This window comes from Python bivittatus, unplaced genomic scaffold (assembly GCF_059951505.1).
Source record: "Python bivittatus isolate LINGU-HERP-01145 unplaced genomic scaffold, Pbiv_v1 ctg000350_np1212, whole genome shotgun sequence".
Taxonomy (NCBI): Eukaryota; Metazoa; Chordata; class Lepidosauria; order Squamata; family Pythonidae; genus Python; species Python bivittatus.
Genome location: NW_028277074.1, coordinates 33624856 through 33650158, shown reverse-complemented (window position 1 = coordinate 33650158; position 25303 = coordinate 33624856). Strand labels below are relative to the sequence as shown.

General features: G+C 37.9%; 2 protein-coding genes across 11 annotated transcripts in view; one reads left to right on the top strand and one right to left on the bottom strand.

Moving 5' to 3' along the window:
* The window catches only part of CTPS2 (CTP synthase 2), a 93219-nt gene extending 89619 nt beyond the window's left edge, over positions 1 to 3600 (bottom strand). For 3 of the 4 annotated variants that reach the window (XM_007428870.4, XM_088144896.1, XM_088144897.1), the window contains exon 1: positions 3415 to 3566. In XM_007428870.4, coding sequence (XP_007428932.2) covers positions 3415 to 3482 — 68 coding nt within the window. In that variant the 5' untranslated portion in view covers positions 3483 to 3566. Of the gene's footprint in view, positions 1 to 3414 lie in introns of all 4 variants that reach the window. The other variant, XM_088144898.1, reaches the window with a different exon arrangement.
* An 89-nt stretch (positions 3601 to 3689) lies between these two features.
* TXLNG (taxilin gamma) lies at positions 3690 to 23301 on the top strand. 7 transcript variants are annotated; one of them, XM_088144903.1, is made up of 11 exons: positions 3690 to 3943; positions 4918 to 5543; positions 11884 to 12193; positions 12623 to 12714; positions 13990 to 14160; positions 15743 to 15937; positions 16345 to 16464; positions 16815 to 16889; positions 18316 to 18408; positions 19448 to 19543; positions 20133 to 23301. In XM_088144903.1, the coding sequence occupies exons 3-11, from the start codon at positions 11980 to 11982 to the stop codon at positions 20457 to 20459; spliced, it is 1383 nt and encodes a 460-aa protein (XP_088001029.1). In that variant the 5' UTR covers positions 3690 to 3943; positions 4918 to 5543; positions 11884 to 11979; the 3' UTR covers positions 20460 to 23301. The 7 variants fall into 7 exon arrangements, with proteins under 7 accessions (XP_088001029.1, XP_088001028.1, XP_007428935.1 ...); XM_088144902.1 differs by having other exon boundaries at positions 4051 to 5543; XM_088144904.1 differs by lacking the exon at positions 3690 to 3943 and adding an exon at positions 3951 to 4386.
* The last annotated feature ends 2002 nt before the right edge of the window (positions 23302 to 25303 follow it).

Genomic DNA, 25303 nt, shown 5'->3' with positions numbered 1-25303 from the left:
TTAGTAAGACAGTTCCCGATAGATCCTGGTACTATACCACAGAGGTTTGATAGGTTATAACTAGCATTTTGATTTGGGCCCAGAAACCTACTGGCAGCCAGTGCAGCAACCTAATAGGTGTATTATGCAATACTGTAGTGGTTTCCCTAGTTAGAAGCCTAGCCACTGCATTTTGCACCAACTTCAGGCTCAACTTCATAATTGCATAGCCATAGTCCAATATTGTTGTAATCAAGATTCCACAGCATCTCCACCTCTTCCCAGGATGGCAGTAAACAACTGTCATCAGCAAACTGATAATACCTCCCCCAAACTGAAAGATGAGCTCTTCTAGTGATTCTATATAGGTATTAAATAACATAGGGAGTTGGAGCAAGCTTTATGAGACCCTGCACTAAAGTGGCCAAGAACGTGACTGCTCATCTGTTACAACTGACTCAACCCATCCATTTAAGCAGGAATGGAAACACTGTAAAATAGTGCCCCCCACTCTCAACCCTTACAGTTGTCCAGCAGGCTATCATGGTCAATGGTTATCAAATGACATTCAGAAGTCTAACAGAACACAGAGGAGTGAACTCCCACCCAAACGCCTGACAAAGATTATCTGCTACAGCAACTAATGCTATTTCTGTCCCATGACTTGGCCAGAATCCTGACTAAAATGGATCCAAATAGCCACTTCCTCTAGAATCATCTGTAGCTAATTCCCTACTATCCTACCCACAATCTTCCTCAAAAAGGGAAGGTTTGAAATGAGGCAAAAGTTGTCAAATACAGATGGCTTCTTTAGGGAAGAAATGCAAACCACCACCTGTTTCAGAAGAGGCAGTATAATCCCTTCCCTCACTGAACATCTCTTGAATCTAACTGCTCATACCCTGCCCACTGCCTACAGGTAGCAGAACTCATTAGAGAACCCTCTCCACTTTCTCAGGTTCCACATGCCCAAAAGAATCCCAGATCATTTCCGTCACTTCACTTGGACCTGTCTAACTAAGACCTAAATCTAAGGAATTATGAGTGACTGCAAGAAAACCAGCAGAATCATTCTGATGGCCTGCAGCTGCTTTGTTGCATGCATCCTCTCCTAAATGGGTCTGTGTCACCTAATAAGGCCACTAGTCAGGAGTTGGCATCATGGTTGTTGCATGACCAGAAACCTGGGTAGCAGATTTCTGTCAGGTTTACTTCTTCATCATTGCCCAGCCAGGTCTAAGTAATACACAAAGGCTTTCCCATCCTCTACCATGTAATAGATGGATGCAGACTGATTGTGTACAGACCTGACATTTACCAGTAGCAACTGGAGACCAAGGCATTTGATAATCTGGCCACTTGAGCCTGGGGAGGCAATAGCTTAGGAGAGACTTGCATTAATGTCTGGAATATCTGACCGAGTAACCTTTGATACATGCCTCTCTGTCCATCATAGTCCCATAACCTGCCCAGCATCTTGCACTGGCCAGTTTTCTGCCCTACTTCAATCTCCGTAGGGCCCTGATAAGCAAACACTTCATTAGCACTGGCCATATACAAGGTACTTCTGCAGGCCTAGCCTTGTTTTCACATGTACCACATGATACTTCTCACTCTACTCACAACCACCACTAATAATTATTCCTGACAAGACCTTCCTGTCAAAACATTTCTAACTCAAATACCCCCATTGTCCTCAAACCATAAAATTTCACTAAAAACCCTATCACTAGGACATGTTTGTAGGAAGAGAATCCTATACCCTCTGTTCTTTCATTACAAAGGGAGTTGTGAAATTTTCTCACAACTCCCCAGTTCCTATCTGAGGACTCTGTTCCATAAATCTCTGGCAATCCAAGTCCCTTTTCAGCCATCTGCTCCAGTTCCTCTTAGTCACTTGACCACTTCTGACCAGATACTGAAGCTCTCTGCAACCCCAACTCTTTCATTCAGCCCATCACACTAGCCTCTTTCCACTCTCTGCCTTTGTGGCTGTCTCTCTCATTGAACTCTCCAGAAATAACACTCCTACGGGATCAAAGCTGGGATCAGGCTCCTATACCAGTTCAATGTTCTTTTTGCACAACAGCAGAGCCTATACACTCCTCTTTCATCTTCCTGTGGGCACCTACATTAACAGCACTGCCACACAACTCACCAACTCTCATCATTTGCACCACAGCCCAAGGACTTGCCACCTTCTGGTCCAATCCAAGTGCAGATTCAGATCCACTTTTGAATCTCTTGTCCAGTCAGTAGTCCTTCCATATTTCATCTATGCAGTCTTACAATCTTCTCAATCCATCAATATCCAGTTTCTCCAGTTTCTATAATTTATGTATTACTTTCTCTACTTCCTTTTTCTTAATCCATCTTGCTTCCCACTATCCTGCCAAATAAAATTTTGCCTAACCATCCCCCCAAGTAAGAAAGACAAATCATGACAGCTAAAATGGCATGATTTGCAACCTGGCTGGGTGCAATTTTCAAAAACAAGTATAAATCTAGTTAAGATTTAAAGATTCTTTACTGATAACTTGCATTGCATACTGAAGCAAACATTAACTATGTTCCTATGAGATGCTTAATTAGCCATGATTTACACAAGTTACCAATTATTCTGGGTTCATACAACACACCACCATAGACTAACAACGTGGGCTTCATGCCATACACAACTGTAGCTGAGTAGTTTGTGGTTCGGACCTAATGCAAACACAGCTATAGCACATGATTGGGTAGACTCCTACAAAATTGCCAGATTGCTGTTGATGTTATTTTTAACAGAAAGTGGTAGATTTGCCGCTACATGAAGTCCCCTTGTTACCTCTACAATCTACTATACGTCTTGCATTCACAATTATTAATACATAATTTAAAAAATGATGTCTGAGCTTCAGTGGAATAGTGCTAAGTATTTTTTGAATGCCGTCTCTTAACTGGAAAACACATGCCGTTACACGCTCACATATAGCGCAGCGACCGTATTTGTTGTAGACGTACTTCAACAAAGTTCACTGTACAGGATTAAAACGCGTTCACGCAAAGGATATTGGGTAAATGTCGCCTTTTCACCTTGAAAGAGATTCTGAACGTTCCAGGCAGAACGTAGGGTAACAATCAGCCCCCATCTAACTTGAAAGATCAAGATAAATTAATACCAGCAATCCGTATATTGTGGAAGAAATAAAGATGCAGGCTGGGAAAAGCTCCGCTGCGACTATAGTATAACGTAGCTACCAGCCTGTCCCAACTCTGCCCGCGAAACAGATAATACGACAGGAGAAATTCTTTCATAAAGTCCACTAGTTCTTTCACGTGGTGCGGCGACTACAATATCTTTTGAAAACAAGTGCTTCATACACCAATCTGCGCTACATGCCTCCTAAGGGCCAGGACGGAGTCACAAAGCATCTCAGACTTAAGAAGACTCACCCTACTCTACTGTGCTGCACTTCTCTGAGAGAGCGCGTTAAAAGCCGAAGGTACCTTGTAGGAAACATTGGCGCGCAGCCGCCGCCGCCATCGCATGCCCTAGAAGAAAACACGGCCAAAAAACTACATATCCCGTGAAGCAGTGAGAGTACATCTCCCCTTGAGGGGAAAGCGAAAGCACATTTGTGATCCCCGGGCAAGCCCCTATGCGGATCCCGCGTGAACACTGGGAGTTGTAGTTCCAAACTGCTACCATGGCCGTGCAATAGCGTGCTTCCATCGGAGTAAAGACAGACCCAGGATGCAGAGAAAAACGCCCAGTGATTGGCTGAGCCCAGGGAGATATGGAGGGCTTCCGGTGTGGGCCGACTTGTTTGGATGCTGTCTTCAGGTTATGGCGGCGCGCAGAGCCGGCCCAGCGTGTGTTTAAGGCAACGCTGCCGCGGAGGCCGAACAGACCGCTGAGCAGGAGCCGTCGGAAGGGAAGGGGACGGCGGCGGCCCTGCGGTTGGTGCGGGACGGCTCGAAGGTAATCCCTTGTGTTTTCTTTCCCCCTTTGCCTGGTGAGAAGGGATCCAGTGCCAGGCGGTGTGTTACAGTTTCAGTTTTGGGAGGACTTTCCCCCTCTTCCCTCAGTGTCTTTGCATCCCCTGCGGGGAACGCCACGCCGGAGCGGGATGGGTCGCAGCCGCGTCCTTCTCCTGGAAGGGTCTGCTGGAGAAAGAGGGTAGGAGACTCTTGGAGGCCATGTGCACCTGCTCGTCGCGCTCTTTCTCCAGTGAGGGGGTGGAGAAGAGGAAGAAGAAGAGGAACGTGTGGAGGGGTGTCCTTTTGGCGGCTCGGTGCCGTAAGTCCCGCTGCCGCGAGCTTCCCATTTATAAATGGGGTCGATTCTGCTGCCGCATCGGCTCTTGGTCCCCGTATTCCCCTCGTGCGAAATCCAGGCTGCTACCGCTGCACCGCAGAGGGCTGGTGAGTCAGTCCCGTGTGACGTCTTAATGAGAGGAGGGAGAGAGGCTTTTGATACTTGAAACGACAGGCTGCCAGGGGCCTACCTTTACCAATTTGAAGAGGTTTGGTTCTTGCCCTTTTTTTTATTTTGAAGGAAAACCCAGCTGGTCAGGGAAAAGAAGCCTAACCTCTAGCAGCAGTCTTCTCCTTTCTTCTGCCCACAAGAAGAGCTAATAAAGGGCAGGGAGGAGGAACCCCAGTCAGGAAATGCCCTGGAATTCCTCCACTGCCAAGTTTTTCTGTCTTGTGTTCTGCTGCTTTTGGAGATGCGGAGCCTGCAAGCAAGAACAGGCAGCAGCAACTCCTTCCTTTCTGACTCATCCTTTCTGGGCATGGTGGCAAATAGAACTAGGCCCACAATGGCAATGAAAAGCGGTAGCATCTGCTTATTTGCTCATTTCCTTTCTCTGAGCAGCTCAGCCTAGAGAATTGATCATTGAAGGAGCATGTGCGCACACATACACCTATTTTTTCACTCTTTTCTCTCTGTAGGTGAACTAAACTTAAGTACTGGCCTTAACCAGAATATCCAGAAGGACCAAATGAGTAAAAGGAAGCTGCTTGCTGACTTGCTTTCTTTAACTGAGTGGTACAGAGCAAAGTAGAAAGTTAACAAAGGGTGGTTGTTGCTCCTTGAATGTCTGTGGGCTCTTTTGTCCTCTCACAAAACATCCCATGTATGGAGAATCTTGGAAGGCGTAAGTCCAAACCTAAAAAGCTTGTATGTATGAACTAAGCCATATGTTAAACTGTTGTGGAGCTTGTTTTGTTAACAATGGTTAGCAAGTAACATGATTTTCAGCAAGTATTCTCACACTCTGATACTGCAACCTCCAGACAAGATCATTCATGAATAAAATTAATGGGCTTGGGGATCGCAACAAATAAACTTCTCAGCAATACAGTAGATTGGTCATTTTTAGGTTTTTCTCTTGCCACTCAGCTGTAAACATTTCCATTTTAAAAAGCTATAAATTTAAATTTTGGGAAATACATACACTGAACTTCACTAACATATACACTTATTGAATCCTAGAACTCTCGAATTAGAAGGGACCAAAAGGGTCATCTAGTCCAACTTTCTGCAGTGTGCAGGAAAAACAAAGCATCTTTGAGAGGTATTTCTATTTTTTTCTTTGAAACTTCCAAAAATGGAGAACCCACAGTCTGCACAGATACACTGTTCCAGTCTTGTAATATTTTTGTGTCAGGATATGTTTCCTTTTACTTAACCAAAATCTAGGTAGCTGCATCTTATACCTGTTATTTCTGGGCCTAGTTTCTGTAGCAATGGAAAATTGATCGTCTTCCCTGTTGAATCCTTTTATGTGCGTGAAAGTGGGACTGGTTCTCTCAAGTCATCTTTTCTTCACACTGAATATGCCAAGTTCCTTTAATCTGTCCTCTTAGGGCATGTCCTCAGTGTCCCCATATCATCTTTGTTGCTGTCCTCTGAGCCTATTGTAGCCTGTTACCATCTTGCTGGAAATGTGGTACCCTGATGTGTACAGTACAGTACATAGTATGGTCTCGCTAATGCAGAGTAGAGAGGAATAATTTCTTCACATGTCTTTAATATATTGCTTCATCTGATGCAGCCAGAATAGCTAGCACTGATAGCTGACATTCAGCTTGTTATTAATGACAACACATAGGTTTTGCTGTGATGTAATGCTTCCAAGCCAGGTATTATTATGGTCTACTCCTTTGAATCAAAGGCTGATTCAACAAGTTGTCAAGTCTTGGGAACTGTCAGGCAATAAAACATCTGATGTAGACCAGGCAGACAATAAGCAGGAGCAGGTGAGGGCAAACTCAGGTGAAGGGCCAGATCCTGGCAGTGTGCCTAGCCCCAAGGCACATCATCAGCTTCAGAGAATAGAGCAAAGGCAGTCTTCTCAGCTACTCAGGAAGCAAGGACAACAGTGCCCCTAATTAAGCCACACCTGCACCTGAGGTTACTGAGGAGCAGTGGCCAGGACTTTGTTCTCTGCTGAAACAACTCTTTGATGTTGGACCTGTATTCCTGTATCCTTGTTCCTTACTGTGCTCATGGACTCTTGGCTTTATAACTCTAAGTTTGTGGAACTCTCTGGTGTTTGAATCCTCTGGACTGACCTATTACCTCTGTTGTTTCTCTGTCACTGTCTCCCCTGTTTTCCTGAACATGGATGCTGGCTGCCCAACTTCTAGCCTGGCCTCTTGTGTTATACAGCTACAACTTTGAACGGGACTCTGTGGACCTCTGGCTCTGAACTCTCAATTTTAAAGCTGCATTGGTGCTGCTGATGTTGTGCCTGGCTACCAGGCAAAATATCACCTTCTTTGCATTTCTCCTGGAGCATGTGCGTGACTGTGTAACTGGGTGTTCTACCTGTATTTTTAGCTGTTTGAAGTACAAACTCAATATTAAATCAATTGTAGCTTGCTTTGGAGTGATTGCTCAGTCTAGAAAGGAACACCATGAATCCCCCATCTTGTTTGTGTCCCTTATCTTTCCTCCCTAAATGTAATACCTTCCATTTCTCCCTGTTGAAGGGCCTCTTATTCCTCTCAGCCCAGTCTTCCAATCTGTCCAGGTTAGATTGCAATCTCACTTTTTTTCCCCAGAATATTGCCACACATTCCAGTTCTGTATAATCTGTAAACTAAGCAGCTTATCAATTCCATTATCCAGATCGCTAATAAAAATACCGAATAATACTGGGCCCAAGACACATTCCTACAGGGCCCAGTGGTTACTGCTCTCTGGCTTGATGTAGAGCCATTAATGCTGATTAGCTGAGTGAGGTTACTCAGTCTGCTGGGGACCTTATTGTAGTACCATCTGAACCATATTTTAAGTTTGTCAATGAGAATGTCCTGTGGAACCTTGTCAAAAGCTTTGTTGAAATGAAGGTAGATTATATCCACAGTACTCCTCTTGTCCATCAAAATAGTTTAACAAACAAGGAGACAAGGTTTGTCTCCCATGCGCCACACTCTTAGCAATCACAACAATGTCTTCAAGATTCTTACAAATGGACTGCATTATTTTCTGCTCTGTCTTCTTGCCAAATATTGGTAACTAATTACTAGGATACTCTTTTGGATCCCATATATAGGAATCACATTTGCTCTTCTCCAGTCTTCTGTCACCTTCCCAGTTCTCCAGAACTTCTCAAAGACAATTGATACAGGTTTTAACATCTCTTCAGTATTCTAGGGAATATTTAATCAAGAGACTAAGGATTCAAATCATCTAAAAGATCCTTTACCACATCCTTATTTATCTGTACCCTCCCCTGTTGTGTTTATTCCCACTCTGTACTAAAGTAGCCACGTAAAGACAGGGAAAATAGGAGTAGAATTCCTCTGCTTTCTCCTGCTTAACATTTGAAATAAGCAAGCCCACCACTTTTTTGCTTAACTTGCTAGCCTTAGCTCATTTCTTGCCTATGCAAGTTGGATCAGCTTTAAAAACAATTTGAGAACCCTTGATTTATGATTTATCATGTGTGCAAACATGGCCACCATCTGAACCAAAGGAATGGAAACAAGATGGGCATGTATTGCTTGGTTTTTATTGTCTTTTGTCATTGAGTGAGCTATTTTTCCTTCAGTATAAAAATAACCGTTAGGAACTTTCTTCCAAATAAACATTTAATGTAATTCATAATTAAGACAGCAAGTTTGTTAACAAGTTACTATTATTTATTGCATTCACCTCAGGTGAATACTGAATTCAGAATACTGAATGCAACTTAACTCTTTGCAAGTTTATTTGAAGTCATCCTATTGCCGGTGCCTTTGCAAGCCAAATGATGTTTATGGCAATGAAGTTCCTGTCTTTCCTGCCTTCCTTAACCACTAGAATGGCTACTGAGCTTGCCCCTCTTTATGAGAAAGGCAAGTCAGCAGTTTACAAGTGCTCTGTGTAGTTTTGTGTAGAATAGCAGATAGAAAAGCTACCCATCAGCTTTTCCTGCAGGAAACACATTCAGGGTGTTTTTCTGGTTTAGGTAGTGCTAGGTACAGATGTTTATAGCTAATTTGTCTAGCAGTAGCCAAAGAGATTCTTGGGAAAAGCAGGCACATGCATAAGATATTATCAGACAAACTCTTAAAATCTTTTAAAAGTTAAAGACAGTTAAAGACAGGAAGATCCCAAGGGCACTACATAGCCTACCTCAATAAAAAGCAAAGCCATAATTAAGTAATAAGAGCAGTTCATTAATATCTTACCAAATTCAGCAGTAAATTTAAATAGCAACAGCAGTTGTTTCAAATTAGAATAGTACACGGGACATTTTAACTGATGTATAATACCTTTAATGCTCAGCTAACCAACCTTACTGGATCTCAGAAAGCTAAGTCAAATCTGAATGGGAAACCACCTGAGAAAAAGCTAGACTGAGAACTAAAAACATGCTAGAATAAATCAGTAGCAAACTTCTGTATAATTGCTGAGGAAACTACATAGTTGTGTCCAATAACCAGGAACTGATCCTGTCTCAAGGGAAACTACAGGTAGTCCCCAGTTTAAGAACTAGTTCCATTCCCAAGGTCTGTCCTTAAATCGAATTTGTATGTACGCTGGAACAGTATTATTGTATAATACTGTATAAGTAGTATTGTGTAATTAACTCGAACCATTGTTTATTTAACTTGAATGATTGTGTATTTAACTCGAATTCTGCTATAATAGGCTCATTTGTTAACTGGGTTGTCCTTAAACCAGGCATTCTTAACCCAGGGACTCTGTACTTAAATATTCTTAATGGAACTGGTAAACATGGAAGGGAAACAGAAACCACACAAAACAAAGGTAGTACCGCAGAGTAGTATTCCCCTGGAAGAAATCAGGAAAGTGTGGACCACCCAGAAATAGGTCTCCCATAATCTTAACCTATCAAATTCCTATGGCAACAAGCTATCTTAGATATCATTCTTCACTAATTCTCTCAATCTAATCAAACCAGAACTGCTTTTTAGTACATTCCTTTAACATGAATAAACTTAAAACACATATTTGAAACAAACTTTTTTCCTAAGTAAATTCATGAACAATCCCTATGCTCATTCATTCTTGAGTCTCCGAATACAGTCACTTTTTCTGTACTTACCTCATTCCCACCTATCTATTAATTCACCCAATAAAATTTTCCTACAGTTCACATTTCATTTAGAATGTTGCACAGTTTTTTCCCAACTTTGCCCTTGTTTTCATTTCCACCATTCACTAGGGTATAAAATACAACTATTACCCACTTACAAATTCTTACTTTCACATGCACTCAAAATAACCTAGATGGAACCTGTTCATACTTGCTGACATACATTTTAGTCCTTTCATAATTAAACCTACACTTTTACTTCCACACATGTATTAATCAGCTCTATTCCACAAAATCACACTACTTCATTGATCTTTCTTTTATTTTCACAAATATACAGCATAACTATTTATTTCATTCATTAATTCATGATCCTTATCATGTATTTCTCTTACATTTCAGGTTACAATCTTCCATGCAGCAGAATCATCAAGAGATAACTCATAAATATTGATCTACACTGCCCATGATTTTGGTCAGCTGAGGCTTTCACATAATGCTTTTTAGCAATATAAAAATAGATTAGATTACAAGTTATACCTATACCACATGCTGCATCCTGCTAATGGTCAGGACACAAGTCTAAACTGACAATTTGTTTAGAATGCCACAAATACAGCCAAAGTCCAATTTTGTCTGAAGCATGCTTATCCAATTCTATGCAAACTAGGATTTCTAATCTAAAGACTGTCTTGCCAGCCAACATATTATTATTGCCTGTATCCTATATACTAGGAGGCACGTGGAATGTACTGACATAGGATACTATATCTTATCCTTGTTTTATTATATTTTTTCATAATCATTTATGCTATGTCTATTCATTCAGGTTCAAAACACATTTTTTCATGGTTTAGTAAATAGTTCTGTGCAAGTTGCACTTCTCACCTGTAACCATCCTTCTACATTCTTATTACTGTTTTAATTTATCTAAAATGGAATATATTTTGTATTTCTAAACATTATATTCTTGTTAGAAAATCCAATCAATGCATAATTTTCTTCACATCAACTAAAGTAAAATAGAAAATGAAATATTAGAAATGGGGGGGGTGAGGGGAAGGCTGTCCACAGATTTATAAAGTTAATACAAATTGAATTGTAATAACTTATAGAATGTGAAAAAAAACCTGCTATTTTCTTTATTCTGATTCCTTTTTTGGTTAGTATATTGAAAGCCAAAGCTAGAAATTACTTCAGCTATTATTAACTGCTATAGCGTGGATACACCTTATAGGAATCTATTTTCATTTGTTTTGCTTGGCCTCTTATTGACAGAGAGCACATTTAGTATTTTTAACTGGTTAATACATTATGAAAAAATCATTAGTAATTCAAAATGGTAACGTGATTAATCAAATAAATCAAATTCCTCGTACATTTAATGACAAATAATTCCTATAGAATTGGCAGAAATATCCAAACTTTAAGGCGATTAAAACCTTCAGCTTGTGATAGCACACGTTTCTCGGGACTAGAAATTCAACAACGGAATTCCGTAGCCGTTTGTTGTAGGTGACCCAGGAGGAGCGATCAGGAAGTAGCAACTGAAGATTACTCGCGATCTTAGGGCAAAATGTAGCGAGCAAACGTGTGTTCGTGGTTTTCCAATCGAGCGAACTGTTTATCAGAATAAGGACATGCCACCGCTTCGGTTTCCTGCGTCCTCTTGCCGCGCCAGGCGCTCATTTTCTCCGCAGAGGTGGGAATAAGCGGTCGGTGCGGCGCGCGCTCCCCCCGCGCCCACGTCCTGCGCCTACCCTTGGGGCGCGCGCCCGAAGAGGCGGGGTTTCGGCAACAGCCGGGTATTTGCGCATAAGAGACAGGAAGTTCCTCCTGCGGCTTCGTTCTAACCCGCTTCGCTAAGAAGCTTCCGGTTTCACAGTTCGGGTTCTTGGTGGAGGAGGTTGGTGGAGGAGGTAGCTCAGAGGCTTTCCTGGTAGTCTGCTTATTCAGTCTCTTCTTTTCTCACCTCCATACCTGGACTAGAGCCCGACGTTCGGCCAAAAGGGATGAGTTTTATTATCCCCCCGTGCCGCTTTTCACAGGTCTTTTTTTGAGGAGCTCTCCAAAGCCGGGGCGAGGGGGGAATCACTACCGGATGGAGCTCCCATCGTGTTTTCTCCCTTCGGCACAATTCTAAACATTGAAGCAGTGACTTGTCTCCAAGTAAGCACACGGGATTGCCCCAGGGTCAACAGGGAACGTGGCTGTTCCCGTAGCATCTGCTCTTTCTCATCCTTGCCGTGCTGTGTCATGTGTGAACATGCGTGGTTTATTAGGGTAACATGCATATTCTTTCAGGTGCCTTAGAACAACATGTTTTTTTTCTTTAATAATTTGAGCATATTTCTCTTCCCAGTGTGAGTTGATTACTGTGGAAGAATCACAGATCTGTGAATTTGGAATTAGCAACTAGGAACAGTTAGTGAACAACAAGTGTACTACGTTGAATACAATGCTGCAGCAAGCAGAGACAAACTGTGACAGCAGAGAAAATGCAGATGTACAGAAGGTGGAAGATTACATTTCCAGAAACAGAAAGCTGTTGGGGAAAGAGTATTGTACCCAAGAGTTGCGGGAGGAGACTCCAGGGAGAGAAGAACCCCGTATTGATCCACCTGATGGCCAGCAAGACCCAGAAAATGAGAAAAACAAAGAGAAAACTTTAGGTACTTCTTGACATTTAAACATAGTTTTCTAGCATTGAACATATTGTTTATGTCTTTATTACATATTTAAAACTCCCATGCTCTTAATAATTATGCATCTTAAAACTCAAGAAATATTTTATCAAACCTTATTAAATACAATTTTGATAATTAAAAGTTCGGTGCTTTACTGGCTGCCTCTCTAAACTTCTATACTTTGTAGATAAATTGGCTTTTTTTATATGGAAACTAGTATTTGTACCAAATTTATTTATACTGTGATTTTCAGTAGTTTTGTTGCACATTCTCAGGCCTTGTATTATATCAAAAATGGTGTTGCTTTTGGGGTTAAATTTCCTCATATTTTACATTTTTGGTTGTCAACATTCTAATTATTAACGTAATGAAGCTCCTCACTGTCTGGTAATAAATATTTTTATTGGTCCATAGGAAAAGAAGTATTGTTACTTATGCAAGCTTTAAACACACTTGCTACTCCAGAAGAAAAGCTAGCAGCACTTTGCAAGAAATATGCTGACCTGGTAATATGTTGCAGATTTAATATTATATATGTGGATAGCCTAATCAACCTTGACTGATCCTGGACAAGCTAAGCAGGATTAAATCTAACTAATACTTTAATGGGATGACACCAGGAAAATCCAGGGTCATAGAGTAGACTGGGAAATCAAAGGAGCATTAGCAAACCACTGTCATATTGTCTTGTCCCTGTGTGTACTAGGGTCGGGGGCAACTCAGTGGAGACTTTATATAAGTAGCTGCATGTAAAGTCTGGCAAGAATATATCTAAAGGACAGATCTGCTGGAAAAACAACAAATTAAAAACAATTACCAAATATTTATTGTCTAATAAAATGTAATGCAGCAGATAGCAGATTCAAACAAGTAACTTCAGGAATCTTCCTTAATAGTCAAGAAATTAACACAGGCAAAGATTTGTGTTTTCTCTATCCTATCCTGGTCTTTTGAAAAATGATTTCCCTTAGTTCTTTATATAATCTAAACAGTATGTGGAAAAGGCCAGGAAGCACTTCCAGCTCCTTGGATGCTTTCTCCAAACATGGCTGTAGCTTAGCTTTCACCACACCATGTTCTGTGAATGGGATTCTCTGACTTCAGAAAAAGTCAGCTGTAGAAGCTGGTGAAAGAGAACCTGTAGTACCTGAGTGATAGGGCAATCAATGTATGGCCTAGGAATGGAAGCTAAGCATGGAATTGAATTGCTTTAATATAATTTAAAAAGTGAATTCAACTCTGACAAATACGCTACTTCCTGCAGAGGTAGCTTCACAAAGTCCATTGGCACAAAAGAGTACCTTTGCATAAGCCATTAAAGTAGCTTAATGCTACTGTTTCTTTGGTTGTTTGTACATATGTGTACATGCATAGCTGATGCTTTTTACTGGTAGTCCTAGCAGAAGATCCTTTAAAGTATTTTTAAAATATACTTGACACTCTCATTTTCACAAAAGTGAAAATGAAAAGTGACATATTTTTAACTGTAATTAAAACTTATTATTTGGGAAAATAGAAAAGAAGCTCCAGGTAATTACCAACATTACCATAATAAAGATATGTGTAGTAAGAGCTGAGTTAGTGGGATGAGTTGACTTTTGCCTCAGCCTCAGTTTCAAGTTATAGACTAAAGATAGATAAAACTACATATTAGAGAAACTGACAATTTCAAATGTACATGCCATGTCCCAAATTGATCTTCCTTGGAATTCCAGAAGTTAAAGATGTTCTTTAATCGTAACTAAATTCAGATATGCTGTATCTTCTCTTTTTCCGTTTAGCTGGAGGAGAGCCGAAATGTTCAGAGACAAATGAAGATGCTGCAGAAGAAACAAGCGCAGGTTGTAAAAGAGAAAGTACACCTCCAGAGTGAACATAGCAAAGCAATTCTTGCACGTAGCAAACTGGAATCTCTGTGTCGAGAGCTACAACGCCATAATAAGACTCTGAAGGTTAGTTTTATGCAGTAATCCATGGGCAAACCTGAAACAGATAGCTGTGTATAAAAAAGGCTGGCTGTATAATGTGTTGGAGTTGTAACAAAATGGGAAAAAGAATGGATGTGAAGGTGATCTGGCTGCAACATCTACTACCCCACCATTGTCTGGGTTGATTCACCTGCCTAGGCGGGTGTTCCCTTCATCCTTCACTCCTCCATGGGTGACTCCCAAAGCCAAGCACTAAATGGAACAGCACGACCATCCTAGATAGAGTTGTACTGTTTTTCAGTTCAGGGTATATGATAACTGCAGCTTGTAGTCAGGAGAGTTTTCAAAGTGGTGAAGAAAGATGTAGAGCTGCCTGCTCCCTTTCTTTCTTGGCCTGGTTTCCTCTAATTGTTAGCAAAGTGTCACTATAGGATTTATGATGCCATGTTCCTATTATTTGAATATTTGATATAATTAGATGCTTTCCTTTGGGCTTCTAGCATGAGACAATTAGGAAAAGGATTATATCCATTTATCCCATAAATAAATATTTCCTCTTATATCTTATTAAAATGGTTGTTGATTTATAACATTAAGCCATGGCTTGTTTTGCATACAGCTCATACACACATCACTCTCAGTAATAAGCCATGATTTATCAATCACATTGACTATGTTCATATAGTAATATTAAGCTAACCAAATTATTTATTAAGTTTACATGCTGGGTTTCCTTTGTTTAAAAGCTATTCCAGAGTGAGATTTTTTTTAAAAAAGGACAATTTTTTAAAGTATGTACAGTTAAATAAATAATGCTTTTAAAAAACTCCTAAAACAACTTTTAAACCATAAACTTTTGAAAACTTTGAAAAGTCTGACACAGTGCACCACTCCCAAACCAGTTATTAGTGCCAGATGAGGACTATTCATTATATCATTGTGACCTTTGGAATTTCAGCGAAACTGGTATTCTGTTCTTAACTCCTTGTGTGGAAATTCAACTTTGGAATAGCTCCTATTATTTCACTGTGGCTGAAATAAGAACCAATCTGATTTTGATCTTCTATTACCTGAATAATAAGTTGAAACTGATATTGTACTATTGTGTAGGCCTATTACAGCTAATTTGACTAGATTTTTTCATATTTCTCTGAATCATATCATGAACATTTCTTCTGTAGGGCAGAGTGTTCAACAAAATGGCTTCAAGTTAGGGACAGAATTAAACAGGATAGTCCCTAATTGCCTAGCAAGAGCCAGCTATGCCGGACATGGACACCTTCTAGTTTCTCTGTGGTAGTCCTGCTGGCTTTCATCCGAAGCGATTCTACTTTGAAATGAATTTATTTATAAGTAGCTTTCTTTTCCAAGTTCAAGTCCACAGTTACCACATCTATAGTTTAGAAGCCTTACAAAAATGGTGCCTCAATTACAAATCAGTCTTCATGCATACTTGTCAGATGAAATGTTGCAAGAATTTGAAAACCAGTATGATTCTAATATTTTGAGACATTAAGATGACACTGGGTTGCATTTTCTTACTGACGGCCAAAATCTAACTAAAAAAGCATGTTTGTAAGTGGATTTTAATCTCTTTGGGCAAAAGGAAGAAAATATGCAACAAGCCCGTGAAGAGGAGGAGAGACGTAAAGAAGCAACAGTACACTTCCAGATTACGTTAAATGAAATTCAGGCACAGCTAGAACAGCATGGTGTACACAATGCAAAGCTCCGCCAAGAAAATATTGAACTGGGGGAGAAACTGAAGAAACTTGTAGAACAGTATGCACTCCGAGAAGAAGTAAGTAAACCATTCTAGTAATACTTCATTACAGTGTATTACCCAAAATAAGGGTTCATCCACATCTCCCCAGCATTCTGGACCAGATTTAGGAAATTATTTAGGGAATAATCCATCTACAGACATAGATTAGGTGAAGAGGTAGCCCAACATTATCCAGTCAGTATCCATGCTTATTGAGGATGTTAGCTTATGTTTCCCCAAATCTGGTCCAGCATCCAAATCACTATTATCACATGTTTTCCAGTTGCGCCTGGCTTGTCATAAGTAATGAAGGTCATGTTAGTTGATTCAAGTAGACACTATGATTGAAGGAGGGGGCACATAAAAGAAAACAGGCTTGTGAAACACTTACTCAATGTTAAAAATTTGGTTTTTCGTTTGATTGCCGCTATGCTTTTCCCTAGCACATGGATAAAGTTTTCAAGCATAAAGAACTGCAACAGCAACTAGTGGATGCCAAGCTTCAGCAGACAACACAGCTTATAAAAGAAGCTGAAGAAAAACATCAGAGGGAAAAGGACTTTGTAAGTGTTTTTCAGAGAAGGACTTGAGATAAAAATTCCTTAATTAGTAAGTTGTCATAGTAGCACGTTTAGACCTTTTATTATTACAAGCTGCAAATTCTGTTTGTTTTTTGATAGTACTATCAGTAGCCTATGTAGATTAATGGGTTCTTAAATTGTATACACCACATTGTTGCAGGATAACTTTGTAATAATACAGTGTCTGATACAATTCATCTGTATGCCTGTTGGCCCTATTGCCTTTTCCTAGCTACAAGTGCATGTTTGCGTAAGTATATACATATCAGATGTGTAGTCTTTCCTGACGTTAAGGTATTCTAGAGAGAAAACAATATTTTCTTTCTCTTCAGCTGTTAAAAGAAGCTACTGAATCCAGACACAAATGTGAACAGATGAAGCAGCAAGAAGCCCAATTAAAACAGCAGGTAACCAATTTAAATTGTGATTACTAACTTAGTTATAATTTCATAAATGAATTTTCAGAAGTCTCTTAAAAATTGAAATTATTGAATCTAATAAGCCTAAAAGGATTCTCTGGAAAGGGGATACAATAATTAGGCAATTATTTCCCATAGCATTAGGCCTGAATGTCAGTTAACAGGTACTAGTCACCCACTGGTGCTATAGTTTGAGGCTACATTAACAGGAAATTTCTTTCATAGCCCTGAAATGTATATGGATAACCTTATCTCCAAGGTAATTCAATTTGTTATAGGCCACGTCCATTTAAAAAAAATTACTGCTGATTTCATAGACAAACCAGATTGAGAAGACCTTTTTAAAAAGAGCATTAATAGACAACAGTATGTAATGCATTTCAATTCTGATGCCAGTTTGTCTTGCTGTGATGGGGCAAATATATTTCATAAGGTAGCTATATTTTATTCATGCTGCTATTTTTAGAGTTCTTCTTGCTTAAATACTATATCAGATGTATCTCCAAGTATCATGTGATAAACCACTTATAAGGACACATTTTTATATAAACCTTCCTTGAAAGTCCCCTGGATTAATATTCATTCTTTTATTGTTGAAATTCTTTTATTAGCTGAAATCTAAATGTCCCTGCAAAATTATCCATGTCTTCATCTGTTTTGTTAAATTAACCCTTAGCTCTCTTGTTCCTTTATTCCCTTTGTTCCCGTTATTCTGGCCAACACTCCCCACAATGGTCTATAGTCAATATGAAGAAATAACACAGAAAGCAAGCCATTAGTTGCACAAAACTTTCCTGTACTTGTGTTGATATTTTGTTTTGTTTATTCTGCAGTCAATAATTATTCAAATTATTATTACTTTTTTAATAAAAAAATGAGGTAGAAAATATGATTCAGTGCAGATAAAAATATGTGTTTAAGGTGATGTGTTTGGGTTTTTGCTAAGTTACAATTGCTATAGAAGTTCTTATGGTAATGTAAAAATAGAGCTAGAAATTCTTTAATATTTAAATAAATTTTAATCCATTTAACATACCTTAGCTTATAGGCATTAAACAGTGATGCTAGTGCTAACATAATGATAGCAAAAAAGTGATTTACATATCTGCATCAGACTTTGGAATGAAAGTACATAAGAATAGAGATTTGTTTCATGACACCACTGTATGAGTGTTGTCATTTTGATATAATCTTAGTTTGTTATAGAGACCTGTGCCTCAGCTTTTATCTTTTGAAAGCTAACTAGGTCTTTTTAGGCAACATCTAGGCAACGTTAGTCTTCATGTAGGACCAAATTAGCCATTCAAAACCATTTTTTTGCTATTTTCTATACATTTGTAGTGGATAATTAATATATTGTGCAAATAACTCTAAATTATGTATCTAAATTGGATTTAAACATTGTTACCTTTAGCTTTCTCTTTACATGGATAAATTTGAGGAATTCCAGACAACTATGGCAAAGAGTAATGAACTTTTCACAACCTTCAGACAAGAAATGGAAAAGGTATTTTATTCTCTTACCTATTTGTCACAAGAAGATTTTGTACTGTTCCTGATTTGTCTGTGTATTAATGGAAATAAACCTCACTGAACTCAATGGAGTTCATTTCTGAATGGGCAAATGTATCCAGTTCCCTCCTTGGAGAACATGTTTGCATCTACCACATCTGGGCACCACTTCATACATTGCCTTGTGTTTTTTAAACATCTCACCTGTTTTTGAGAGTCTTCTCCATTTCATCCATCCTCATTTTTTTCATTCATTCTCTCGATCCATTCACTTTGTCTTCATATATTTTATTCCTATTCAATCTCTTGCATTTTCCCTATATGACCAAATGACCTCAAAATACTTCTTATGGGATGGGCATTCACTTTTCTATTAATTCCACATTCATTCAGCACCCATTCATTCTAGACTCTTATCACTTCTTCTTTTATCACACACACTGAAGTACCTAATTCCCATGCATTAATTTCTATGTCTTTCCTGACATACCTCTCAGTTCCATAGAGCACATTGTACAGAAACGCAATCTTCAATACTATACAATATCCAGCTATTTTTAATTATTTTGATAAACATTCATTTCTTGCAACAGACAACATTCTACCCACTACCTTTCTATCTGAATTTGTACATCTTATTTTCTTTCCCATCTTTAGTAAAAATTCTGTCAAAGTATACACATTCATGTACTCGCTCTGGTTTTTTGCCATTTATGTGTAACTTGCAATCATTCACCTAATTACCTCAGTCTTTGTTTGGTTAATGTTCTCATCCATGCTGCTGATTGTATCATACAATCTGTCTTAACATTTTCTGTAAATTATTTGGGTTCTCAGACTCATTTGTCTTTGTAAAATGATCATGCACTTTGTTTTTAATCTTGTGAAGTAAATAACATTTACCTTTTTAAAATTAAATCTGGATTAAATCTCAAGAGACTGGGCAACCTAGATATTGAAGTGGCAACCTCCGTAGGTTATAACGTTCATTTCCAGCAATTTGCTCAAAATCAGTGTAATTAATTTAATTTCAGATGACCAAAAAGATTAAAAAACTGGAAAAAGAAATAATAGTGTGGCGTACAAAATGGGAAAACAACAACAAGGCCCTCCTACAAATGGCTGAAGAAGTGAGTATCAGTTTCCATTCTTAAAAATCAAAATGCTAATATGTAGTTTCTTCTGTACAATTTTGTAGACAGTGAACTAGATGAAAACTAAAGGTAACCCAATGACCAATTAGAAAACAGAATTTCAGAGAATATAATGTGATTATATGTGGTTTACTTATAATTTAAACTGATAAATTTGCTAGTGCTATGTTTCATAAAAATGTGTGGCCATCTTCAACATAAAAATAAATGTATTCTGTTTATGTCTGAATATTTTCAGTTATCTGGAAAAAGACTGGAAGTGTTTTTTATTTATACAGAATAAATTGTATATCACTTTCATTTAAACAATGTCATGAGTAGGGGTTGCAACAGACTTTTCAGATTAGAGGAGGAGACTTTTACATGGGAAATTAGAACTTAAATACACCAAGAAAAGGGAACTGGAATTGTGGTCATCTTAAATATAGATTACGAAGCTGTAACTGGATAGTAGAAAAGGGTAACCATCAACAGTTTGTGTAGTTTTCTCATTTGCTATTCTAACAGTTTTCAGTGCATTGTGTAAGATTCACTTGGGTCCTGTATGATATCTTGTTTATTACAGAAGACAGTTAAGGACAAAGAATACAAAGGTTTCCAAATAAAACTGGAGCGTTTGGAAAAGCTATGTAGAGCTCTTCAAACAGAAAGAAATGAGTTGAATGAGAAGGTGGAAATTCTTAAAGAACAGGTTTCTTCAAGAGAAGCAGATGTTGATCTAGCTGTACCTATATTGCAATCGTGCATGCTCAACTCTCATGAGAAGCTGGAGATTTCTACGAATAAAGAGCAAGAAGGAATCCAACCAGGTGTTGAAACAAGAGTGGCAAACGAAAGTTCTGAAAAAACTGTCAGTTTGGTTTCCATTCCTACCACAGATTTTGTTGACTAAAATGTAAACACTGTATTAAGAGATATATTTTGTGTATAACTTTAACTGGTGGTGGTAACTATTAGTTTTGTGGTGAAAATTTTCTTACTTTTTCTACCATATCTGTATTTTCTTAGAACAGAACAGAATTTGCCTGGTACAGGAAGCTGCATAGCAGCTATTGAATAGCTTATCTATAAAAAAATCCACAACTGTATTGCACATTTGCCTTTTTTTATACAAAAAAAAATCATTAAGGATGCATGCAGTGTTTTTCTTCTTGCCCAGTAACACATTACCGTGTCATAGAAGACCCACATGCAGATTTGTCATCATGTTAAAGGAACAGCTTTGATCAGTGCTGCAGACTGAGCTTAAATCTGTGTAGTATATTAAGGTTTTAAAACTGAGGTGAAATTATCAAATAGTACAGCAAAATACAATTTGGCAGGTGACTGGCCATACTGATATGAAAAAGCTGAAAAATCTTACAGGGTTTAGTGTAGCTGCTAACTTGCCTACAGCTATTATATAACTTTGCAACTGGAAAAACAGGGTGTACAATTCATATTTCTCAGGATTGTCTGATAGTCAATATAAATTAAGTAACTGTTGCCCTTCTTATTAAATTGAAGGAACTAAGGCAGAAAACAAGCATTCATATTTTGTCTAAATAGCCACTAACTTAAATCCAGATGTACTTTGAATGCACTGCTGTTGTCGTAATGATTTTTTTTTTAATGAGCTGTAATCTAAAAATTGCTCTCATGCATAGTTGCAGCTTATAAAATGCAACAAGATTTTGGTTAGTGGTTACTAGATAAAAAATATATACCTTTGGGTTTGTTTTGTTTTGTTTTGGGGGGCAATTATTTCATTCGGTTTGGTGCCTACTTATTATGTGAGCATGTATAAAATGCATCATTACTGAAAATGAACAACACTATCAGTACAGGAAATCCTAAGGTGTATATTTCACAGGATACACATTCTTATAAAAACTGGTCTGTCCATGATAAAGTGTACAAATTATATAGATAATTTATCTAATTCAAAATACAAGAAGAATATTCTGGTCTTCTCAACTCTTACTTTTGTAAAATGAACTGTCTTACTAGACAAAACATATACATAAACAGAAGTGCCTTCTGATATCTAAGTTACTTTGAATTTGGCACTTCAGTATTTATGTTGCTAACAAATGCACAACGTACAAGGCTCCACTTTTTAATTTGTTTTACTGTTTTTTGTACTGTGGTTAGAATTATGAATGTAGGGTCAGTTGCAAAGGTTTAGGTATCTCCCATAATCTGATTTAAAAAAAAAAAACAGGGACCAAAAGAGTACTGCTAGGTTACATGCTGCTGTTAACTCTGCCTACATATATCAGCTTTCTAGTTGTTGCTATTTGCGGCAATGTAAAAAATACCGAATTCTGGTACCTAGTTTGGATTCATTTTCCTGAAGCTTTTCTTATTTAAGCACACTATTGATAAATTCTCTTTATCTACCTGTATACTCTTCTTACAGTTTAGTTGCAAATTACTTGAATTTAAGGCTTTACTGATGTCCTATCCTTACCTAGTACAATATACAGTGTGAAATATCCTAATAGAAACAAAGATTGAAGAAAACCTTTAGGATATTAATTCATACCTTTGAGAAAAATCAATTGACATTATTAGTGGACTTGGCAAGTCATGAATTGGAAACTGGAACTTGTATTCTAGTTCTTAAAATGATTTTGCATTCTCTTTTGTATGAATTCCAAGTTCTGTAAGGTAAATGGTGTATAGTGGAAAATACAAAGCCCAATTATGCTGTCATAAGCATAATGGATACTAGAGAACCTTTCATCAAACAAATATACAGCTAGAAGTGCAAACACTTTCAGCTTGTAGAAGAGCGAAAATCAACTGAGAAATTGGATAGTGGAACACATGCATGTTGAAAGTAAAAATTGCAAAGACATTCCCTTCTAGGTACGGTACTTGGATTAGTTTTACCTATAGCCACAACTGGCCAGATGCTTACTCTTATTTGTAGGCAAGAGGAGTATTTTTTTTTAATCTGTTGCAATTATAGATATAGAAAATAAACGTATTGAAATAATGACAGCTTTTCAGAAGGCTTGCTCATGCAATTCTTCTCCATCTTTTTCTTAAGTCTAAATGATGGTTTTGTTTAAAGTCTCGAGACATTCCATGCATTGAGCAATAGAGGGCTAGTAGAGAGGACAAGCTCATTACTTGTCTCTTGCCATATAGTGGGATACTGCACTGCCATTTTTCTGCTGATTTGTTCAATGTACTTTAATTGTACAGCTCATGCTTATTACAGGCAGCTAGCTGTGTGTAAATTGATAATCATGTGCTTATAAAAAAAGAAAGCTATTGCTTATACCGTCCACTACTCCATACCTCCAGTTGATTTGCATCCAATGTGTTCAGTATAGGGGGTGCACAATTTTTACTATTGTGTAACTTGGGCTTCAGATACTCAGTAAATAGTTAAGCCCTAGAATCATTTAGAACACAAATAAATACATGCACATTTTAGGGCTGTATCTTTCTAATCCATTCTTTTCTTACACCTGGTTTTGTTGCAGTTCAATTCTCAGGTGTTGCAGAAAATCTACCTCTTCAGACCATAGATGGAAATAACTGTGAAAAGTGATGCAGAACTTTAGTTTGTGCTGAACACTGCTTTATTATTGCAACCCATACCCATGAAAAATGCTGACTAAATAGGCAGTCTTGGTTTTTGCTTTTCAGGAACATTTTGTAGAAATTTTTCACTAATGTGAAACCGAAATTTTATCTACTCCGTTCTGTATAGATTAAGTAAATATGTGTGCTTAATATATTAGACTCTGTGTCTTTTATTCTAAACTCAGATTGGCTTTGTACTCATTATTGAGTTTGTATGCAGATGTGTGATCATCATTGCAATGTTGCTTGAGTTAAAACACATTAACAGTCAGTTTTGTATCTCTGGTTTTGTATCAAGGAAAGATAGAATAGAAATTACAATTCTTAGAGCTCAGTGCCTAAAAATGTAAAAATGGCTCCTGTAGTTATAAATACATGGTAAGGTGTGACAATATTATGATTCCTCATGTTTATTGACTGGCTGAGGGCCTTATAACCTAAGACCTCTAAAATTTCCATAGCCTGCATCTCTTCTAAGACAAGCTTCATACAAACACACCTCTAAATTAGCCATGTGCATGGTAAGAATTAGGGAGAGTTACGTGTTAACAATATACTATGAACCTGTACTGTTTGCAGAAGTTGAAAGGTATTGATACATGGAGTTTTTCTGCTAGTTGATAGAATTCTTGATGTTATGTTGACATGAAAGATTATTGTTGAAGGCTGACCTATGTGAGCAAGGTTTACTTAATGTAAGAAGTTGAGAGCAGCCTAATATTTGAACCACAGAGCAAGATGTAGGCTTGTAACACACTTATGTATTATGGATGGGATTTTTCAAAAGCTGTGGTGGTACTCTGTCTCTTCATCAGAATTAATGATAAATGGGGGATTTGACATCACTGCTCTAAATCTAACAGTTCTTTATCACTATTCAGTACAAGCTCAATCATTATACTGGATTATTTGGCTGATAGGCGTGCATCCCACAAAATTCTCTTTAAGTCTTACTGCCTTTTTAAAGAGTTTTAATTACTCCATAATAACATATTCAGTAACAAGACAAAATGTAAGCTACTTTCCAAAGACTAAATTTGTCTTGTCTTGTATTCCCATATCCTTATCCCGTTATTATATCCCTATTCTCATAGGTGGAACTATGAGAAGTACTTATTACCCAAAGAACAAAAGTGGTTTTGGAAAAACAGAATAAATGAAGATAACCTTTTTTTAACTTGATGGTTGAGAATCAGATTCAATTTTATCCTGCTTCATGCGTTTCCTGGTTATTAAATTCAAGCAGAGACCCATAATTTCAAACAATATACAGACATCTCTTCTAAAATGGTTTACAGTGTAATTTATTATGAAATTTTCACTATCTGGATTATGGGATAGCATATAGCAAACTCCTTTTCTAGAAGTTTGGAAGAAGGCAGAATTAATATTTTACTCTTAATGCACAGTTCTGGATAGCATTGGACTCAAGGGCAAGGCTTGTTCAGTAAATACCTTAATGTGATCAAAAGATCTGAAGTCAAGAATTCAGTAAATCTAGTCATATTATTAGCATGATTCAAAGCAATATATTTAATTTAGAGGGCAGTCTGATCTTTACTACAGCAACTACAGCCACCAAGATATCTCCAATTAATATTCAGCTTGGTAATGTCAAAAAATGAGTCAAGGAACAATAACAGACAGTGAGTTAAGAGACTGACAAAACCAGAAAATTATTTTTATCCTTTTCAGAATATAATCCTTTTGTTGGTAGTCGTCTGCATCATAACCTCCTTGAAATGTATGTTGTACAAAAGAGCTGCTTGATGAAAATCATGGAACTTAGAAAAGGATCATCTCTAAAAGGTAATCTTCCCAACATGTCATTCAATGCATGCAAACATAATAGGTGTCTGAACATGCCACTCACGGTATTGGTTTACAGTTAGATACAGTTTCCAAATATGTCAACAACTGCACTGGTAGCAACATTTTGATTGTACTTGACATACTATTATATATGTGGTTTCGGTTAGGTATGCCGTTCTGCTTTATCATATGTAATGTATGTTGCAGCCCACAGCATTTCAAAAAAGGTTAACTAAAAACTAGAATAAGAACCATAACTTAATATTTAACATGCTAATACATAGGTAAGAACATGATCAGAATATCATCGAGCAGCAGAATATCTTGCTTAGGTTAATAGGC

Excerpts from the sequence above, each read along its gene's own strand:
- TXLNG (XM_007428873.4), top strand. The coding sequence starts at position 11,980 with ATGCTGCAGCAAGCAGAGACAAACTGTGACAGCAGAGAAAATGCAGAT. Across the intron at positions 14,161-15,742 it reads GCCATAATAAGACTCTGAAG|GAAGAAAATATGCAACAAGC; the intron begins GTTAGTTTTATG and ends TTTGGGCAAAAG. Across the intron at positions 18,409-19,447 it reads TCAGACAAGAAATGGAAAAG|ATGACCAAAAAGATTAAAAA; the intron begins GTATTTTATTCT and ends ATTTAATTTCAG.